The 7,606-nt window shown below is 39.1% G+C and overlaps 1 protein-coding gene across 2 annotated transcripts in view; it reads right to left on the reverse strand.

Annotated features, from left to right (window-relative positions):
* Positions 1–487: 487 nt before the first annotated feature.
* LOC122551104 (stromelysin-1-like) overlaps positions 488–7,606 on the reverse strand; it is a 39,166-nt gene continuing 32,047 nt past the window's right edge. For both annotated transcript variants that reach the window (XM_043692750.1, XM_043692749.1), the window contains 3 exons: positions 6,516–6,672; positions 5,247–5,347; positions 488–1,031 (listed from right to left, as the gene is read on the reverse strand). In XM_043692750.1, the coding sequence (XP_043548685.1) occupies positions 949–1,031; positions 5,247–5,347; positions 6,516–6,672 (341 nt within the window). In that variant the 3' untranslated portion in view covers positions 488–948. The remainder of the gene's footprint in view (positions 1,032–5,246; positions 5,348–6,515; positions 6,673–7,606) is intronic.

Genomic DNA, 7,606 nt, shown 5'->3' on the forward strand with positions numbered 1-7,606 from the left:
TTGATGGAACAGGCAGAAATTCAGCCCAGAGTTGAAATTTCCCAAAGCAGTTCAAGACAATAAAACATAGTTATATCCTGAAATGTTCGCCTAAACTGCAATCAAATTTCTATTCTACATGCTCTATAGCTCTAGCTTGAGGATTTATACTTCTAATACCTTTAAGTAATGTGCAATATTAAAGCTTACTGAGTTTGGTTGATTTTAGAATGAGTTAGTGGTGAAGGCAAGATGGCTTAGCCACTTTTAACATAACTGGGGCAAAATGCCAAAGAACTAAAATGAGTACAAGGATGATGGACACTGGAAATCTGACACAAAACCAGGAATTGCTGGAGGGACACAGCAGTTTCACCTGCCAGACCTGCTGACTGTACCGAACTATTCCTGTTTCTGTTTCTGATTTTCAGCACCCATAGTTCTTTGGATATTTTGTCTTTCTTCATATTAAATCCAATGTTGTCACACACAGAAATGACAACAATTGTTTCCATTAATTTGTCCTTTATTTTTCATAAGATCTTTGAGATCAAATTTCTAACATGAAGCATTGATGTTATTCATTAGCAAAAAAGAAGTTCTTTCCAAACACCATAAACTTCCAACCTGATTACAATGTAAGTATATAATAAATGATAAGCAATGCATTTACTAACAATAAAGTATATTCATAGTTTGAAATTGGCTAAAAAGTATGCTTATGTTTTTAAATTTAACAGTAATGTTATCAAAGATAATGAAATAAGTTGAGCAATTACACTAACTGATTGAAAATTTCAAACTAAACTACAGGAGCTATATTACAAAAACATTAATGATTAAGCTTTGTTGAACTAAAGATTTAATTATACACTTAGGGTAACAAATCCCTCCGCTATAAGCAATATTCTGTGTGAGTTGCAGAACAACAGTCCGATAGCAAAACATGGTCATTTAGTTACAATTCATTCACCCGTGTCGTTTTAAAATTTTTCTGACTTCCATCCCCCGATATCCATATATAAGAGGTCCACTTGTGAGATAATAAGTCCCTGAAATTGAAGAATAGTGATTTAAATATTTAGTTAGAACATAACAGCCACATTGTCTTGTGAGTTCTATCCAATCCATGTGATAACTCCAGCAGTGTGGAATATCTTAGAAACAGAGAGGTGCCAGATTCCTACTGACTCTGGGAGTTTAGAGTTTGTGGACAAAACATCTGGCCGCTTCATGCAAGATCAATGATGATAAGAACAGGGAACATGGACTGCTTATGTCGAGAATTCCTGCATAACTGACTGAGAAGATATTAGAGTAAGATTCTAAACTGATATTTCAAGAGAAATAAAATGCAATGATCACCCAAAATAATGGAATTGGGAGCCACAGCGATTGTCAGGAAAGGAAGCAGCAGAAAATAATTGGTTTCGAATTAAACAGCACAGTCCCAGACCCTTTGGCCCATCCACAATATTTAACCCACTTGCTAAAAGCATCTGGTATAATGGCACATGAATCCATGTCCCTAAAATATCACCCTGAGGTTCTGTATTCCCAATTGAGTGGCATTCCCACTACATCACCACCCTATCTTTTCAATTGTCATGGTGCAGGTAAAGGCCATTGCTTTATTGAGTCTATGTTGATCCTGAACATTTTGACTGTGCCAATCTCCTGCCTTTTCCCCATACTCCTGCACACAATTACCATCTAATTCCCTATTGAATGATTCAGCTCAACCTGCCTTCACCACACTTCCAGGCAGTGAATTCTAAACTCTGTCTAACTTGCTGTTTGAAAAAGTATTTATTTTCAAAGTTCTTTTTCAAAACAGCTCAAATCTCTGCCCTCTGGTTCTTCACCCTGTTATGAATGGAAACAGTTTCTCCCTGTCCACTCTATCCACAACCCAAATGATTTTGAGAAATTCAATCAATCCTCTTAAACCTCTCTCAAAGGGAATCAATGACAACTTCTCCAATCAATCTTCATAACTGAATGTTCTCATTCCTGGAGATATTTTTCCAAACCCTTTTTGCATTTCCTCCATACATTCATTTCAATCCTCCAGATGTGGAGCTGTGGGTCCAGTTGTACTCAAGATAAGTTCAAATTAGTCTCTGATACAAGTTCATCAAGAACCTCCCTTCTCTTCTACTCCAAGCCCCTACTAATGAAGCTTAAAATTTTATATGGTTTATTAACTGCTTTCGTCATATGTCCAGCCACCTTCATGGATGTATGTATTTATTTCCCACTCCTGGAGCAGGTGGGAATTGTGCCTGGGCCTCCCAGTCCAGGAATAGCGGCACTACCACTGTTTCACAATACACTGGTCTGTCTGCCCCTGCCCATCCTTTCACAGGCTGGCTGTTTATGTCCTTTGTAACAAAATGTATCACCTCGCGCTTCTCGAGATTAAACCTCATTTGCCACATCTCCATCCACTCCACCTTTTGAAGTTCCAAACTGTTGTTATCATGGTGTACAATCCTCCCACAAATTGTGAAATAATTCCCTGTGACCCAAGCTCTAGACCATTTCTGCCTTTTGCAGGAAAAGCAAGGACCCCAATGGTAGCCCTGGGGAACTCCACGACTCATTAACCTCCAGCTTCAACAGTCAGTTTTCTTCAGTGTCGTCTCTGTTGCATTGTGGGAACTGCCTTAATCAATTGAATGCAGCAGAGTCGCCAGCAACAGCAATGTGATCAAGAACAGAAGTTTGTTTCTGTGATATCATTTGAAAGGAACTGTTGGCCAGGTCACAAGGAATTTGCTTTTCTTCAAAATAAAGCTCTAAAATCAGTTCCATCCATCTGAGCAAGCATTTAACTTCTCATTGGAAAAGTGACTCTTTTAACACTTTGGCCCGCTCTCAATAACACAGTGTCGGCAGGGCGAACTAGTTAGCAAGGTTAGATCACATGGAATCCAGGGAGAGCCAGCCAATTGGATACAAAATTGGCTAGAAGGTGGGAGACAGAGTGTGGTTCTGAAGGATTGCTTTTCAGACTGGAGGCCTGTGACCAGTGGTGTGCCACAAGGATCAGTGATGGATCCACTGCTTTTCTTCATTTATGTCAATGATTTGGATGTGAGCATAGGACATATAGTTAGTGGGTTTGCAGATGACACCAAAACTACAGGTGTAATGGAGAGCAAACAAGATTACCTTGGAGTACAACAAGATGTTGACCAGATGGGCCAATGGGCTAAGGTGTGGCAGATGACATTTAATTTAGATAAATGTGAGGTGCTGCATTTTGGAAAGGCAAATCAGGGCAGGACTTATACACTTAATGGTAAGGTCCTGGGGGGTGTTGCTGAACCAAGAACTCTTGGAGTGCAGGTTCATAGCTCCTTGAAAGTTACAAGATAGATGGGATAGTGAAGAAGGCATTTGATATGCTTTCCTTTATTGGTCAGTATATTGAATAATGGAGTTGGGAGGTCATGTTGCAACCATACAGGATATTGGATGGGCCACTTTTACATAAGTGTGTTTAGTTCTGGTCTCCCTGCTATGGGAAAGATATTGTGAATCTCGAAAGGTTTCAGAAAAAAAAAGTTACAAGGATGTTGCCAGGTTAAGCCATAGGGAGAGACTGAACAGGCTGGTGCTGTGTTCTCTGGAGCTCATAGACTGAGGGGTGGCCTTATAGAGGTTTACAAAATAAATGGCATGCTTAGGGTGAATAGCCAAGGTCTTTTCACCAGGGTAGGGGAGTCCAAAATTAGAGGGCAGAGGTTCAAAGTGAGAGGGAAAAGATTGAAAAGGACCTGAGGGGCAACTTTTTCACACAGAGGCTGGTATGTGTACGGAATGTACTGCCAGAAGAAGTGGTGGAGTCTGGTACATTTGCATTATTTAAAAGGCATCTGGATGGGTATAGGAATAGGAAGCGTTTAGAGGGTTATGGGCCAAGTGCTGGCAAATGGGACTTGATCAGTTTAGCAAGTGTGGTCAGTGAAAATGAGTTGGACTGAAGATTCTGTTTCTGTGCTGTATGACTGTATGACTCACTGATGAAAATGCAACCAATGAATCAACAGCTTAGGCTTCAGAAACTCTACAATAGAAAGTATTGATTGGTTCTTGACTGGTTTCCTTGCAATAGGAGATGAGTGGAGGGAATACATTGGTGATAGACTTGCACTCTCCTCTCCAGCTCCAACTGTTGGCAGATAATAGTCCTGACAGAAGGGGACAGGCGATACTACAGATGCATTGAGGAAATGTCAACTTGCCCCATCTTAAAGCAATTGGTGATCCTACAAAATTCAGCAAGATCAGAGTTGGAGAGAGATCCAATGACTGCAATTCGAGATTAATAACCATATTGTGCCAGGTGGACCTTTTTCCACAATTTTTCTTGAATTACTAAATTGGACAGAAATTGTGTTAAAATGGCCTTAGCAAAATGTGTGATCAGTATTGGAGAGATTTCTGCACCTTCCCCTGTTTTGCTCTGACCACACTTATAGTAAAATAAATTTCAGAAAACTTCTGAAGTGGTGTTTACCAGCAAGTGATAGCTTTGACTGAAAACAAGAAACACTTCCATTCTGAACCAAACATCCCCCCCACCTGCATGACTCAAATATCAGAGTTTACCAAAGGAATTCTATGCATCAAAATTGCCCTCCAATGTATAGTATGATCTAATTCACTTGCTCAAAAATTACTCATGAAAATAACACGATTCCCTCCTTCATCATGTGTTGAAACCACTCCTGACAGTTTGTATATTAGAATCATTCCTCTGTTCATTTATGTATCTCTGAAGTATGCCAGAGAAATGTGAATGTGACCCATTTGAATTGTGATACACTGGCAAATCATGCTAAATATGCAATGATTATGTTGTGGAAAGCTAATCTTCAGTCCTCTAAAAAGCACAAATTCTTAAAAAAGAGAGACAAAATTGTGTCCCTCGAAGGTGACTTGTGGCTGATTTAGTGAAGCCCTGTTGCTTTAATGCAATCAGAGTCCTGAACTGTGACAATGCTGGATTTTCCCGTGAAAATAACAAATCTGCTCTCCATGTCAGATGCTGTGCTCTGTGTTCCTGTACATTTTGTAGTCAGTCCTGAGATTCTTAAGGTGAAGAAATCCATTCAGTTGGGAGGTTCTGAATTAAAGAAGTTAACTTTTTAAATACCACTGATGCATCTACCTGACATCTTACAGATTTATCGTATTACTTAAACATTGCTGTTATTACACAGTAATTTATTTTCTTCTAATAAGTGGACGCTTACCAAAATGCTCAACAGCTGCATCCACTTTTGAAAGGTTTGAAAACGTGTCTGTTATTAATCTTGGGCTTCTGCTGCTCATTTGGTTTTCATCTAAATTATAACTAAAAAGAATTACATGTCACAGTGCGCTCTGATCTGAAGGCAGCACACAACCGCAAGCACTAACATAGAAAATAAAATTCTAAAGGAGGTGCAGGAGCAGAGGCACCAGGTGTATACATGTACAAGTCTTTGAAGGTGACAGGACAGGTGCAGAAAGCAATTAATAAAACATGCAGTGTCCTCAGCTTTAGTAATAGTTATACAGAGTACAGAGCAAGGAGATGATGTTGAATATGTATAAAACCCTCGTTAACCATCAGCTGGAGTATTGTGTATGGTTGTGGGTGCTCCATTGTAGGAAGCATGTTTGGAGAGAGCGCAGTGATTTTTAATTATCATTCCATGAATGAGAATCTTCAGTCCATGGGAAGAGGTTGAAGAATTTGGGATTGTTCTCCTTGGTAAAAGAAGACTTAAAGGAAATTTGGTAGAGGTTTTTGAAATCATGAGCGGGCTAGATACAGTACAAAGGGAGAAATTGTTCCCACTCATAAAAAGAAAGAAAGATTGAGAAAACATAGATTTCAGGTGACATGAAAAAGAAAGGGAAATGTGAAAGAAGCAAAAACAGAAATTGCTGGAAAAGCTCAGCAGGTCCAGCAGCATCTGTGGAGAGAAATCAGATTTAACATTTTGGGTCTAGTAGCACTTTGTCAGAACCTAACTTAAAATGTTAACTCTGCTTTCTCTCCACAGATGCTGTCAGACCTGCTGAGCTCTTCCAGCCTTTTCTGATTTTGTTTCTGATTTACAGCATCCACAGTTCTTTTGTTTTTTATAATGTGAAAGAGAAGGTTTAAACTCAGTGAGTAATTAGGATACAGAATACATTGCCTGGAAATATGGTGGAGGCAAGTTCAATTGGGCAAAGAATGATTAAATTGAAATGACTTGCAGAGAAATGGGGAAAAAGCAGAAAGTGACATTAGAAAATAGAACAGGCACAACTGTGAAAACATCAGATGATGGGTTAAACATCTGAAAACATTGAACATATCATAGAAACGTACAGCACAGAACAGGCCCTGTGGCCCATGATGTTGTGCCGAGATTTAATCCTAATGTAAAATATAATAACTTCACCTACACACCCCTCAACTCACTGCTATCCACGTGTATGTCCAGCAGTCGCTTAAATGTCCCCGAAAAGTTCTGAAAACACTTTACCTCCAGTACTGATCTCCCACAAAGAACATTATCCAATGCAATTTAACTCTCATTGCAGCATCTATTTGCTTAACAGTATCTGGAAAGCCAAGTTCAGAGATGTTCTTTGGGAACCCTGGTTTTAGAACATCCCCAGTGTAATGCCAGTATTGATGTCCTGCAAGGTGAACAGCACATTACTTTAAAAGTAATCACAGAATTATTGGCCAAGCATTCCATCAGTTTCATATCGCAGTGAGTTGTGTAAAATTGTGATACGCTTACTCCTTCCACTCATGTAGTTTTTTGCTTTTTTCCTGCTGCAGCTCTTTGTTTTACTTTGATGTTTCTCCTGCCTGTTTTTATATGTTAGAAGATCAACAATGGCTATGACTTTAACTTAATGATAAAATTGTGTTGTGTTGACTTTATATTGCAGGTACACTCTCAGTGAAACCAACTTATTATGAATATATAATTTAATTAAATTTAACTTATTATGAATAAATAATTTGTGGATTTTAAAAAACTATCGGGCAAAACAGGACTCTGCACCCAATTGACACTGTACATCGAATGGCATTTGGTAAACTTAAAATGTTGCAATTAGCTAGCCTTTCAAGGCAGGAATTATAAAGGCCTTATATTCCCAGAATTGGTCTTTATTTTTCACTGTAGACACCAAAAAGATTGTAAAGCTGTCAATAAAGACCCAGATTCTACTAGCTTGACCAGAAGAATTTATTTCTGTGTTTAGCTCTGGTTCTACAGGCTGATGGTTTCTATGATCATTCTCATTTGATCCAGCAGCCAGGGCCCTCAAACTCCCTCAGAGTCAACAACAGCAAAATGTCCCTGATGAGGATTTGCCTAAAATTTATCCACCATATGTCAGTACTGTCAGTAATCTTTGTAGCTTTGGTTCAGTAAGTTTGGTTTTGGTAATAAACCAGCTAGTTAGTTGTTGACTAATGAAACCAAGCTGACTTGTTATGAACAACTAGGAGACAGAGAGGACTGCAGATGCTGGAGATCAGAGCTGATAAATGTGTCTGTGTGTCCGTGTCCACGTGTGTCTGTGTGTGTCTGTGTGTGTGTCTGTGTGTGTGTCT

Source organism: Chiloscyllium plagiosum, chromosome 6, assembly GCF_004010195.1.
Source record: "Chiloscyllium plagiosum isolate BGI_BamShark_2017 chromosome 6, ASM401019v2, whole genome shotgun sequence".
Taxonomy (NCBI): Eukaryota; Metazoa; Chordata; class Chondrichthyes; order Orectolobiformes; family Hemiscylliidae; genus Chiloscyllium; species Chiloscyllium plagiosum.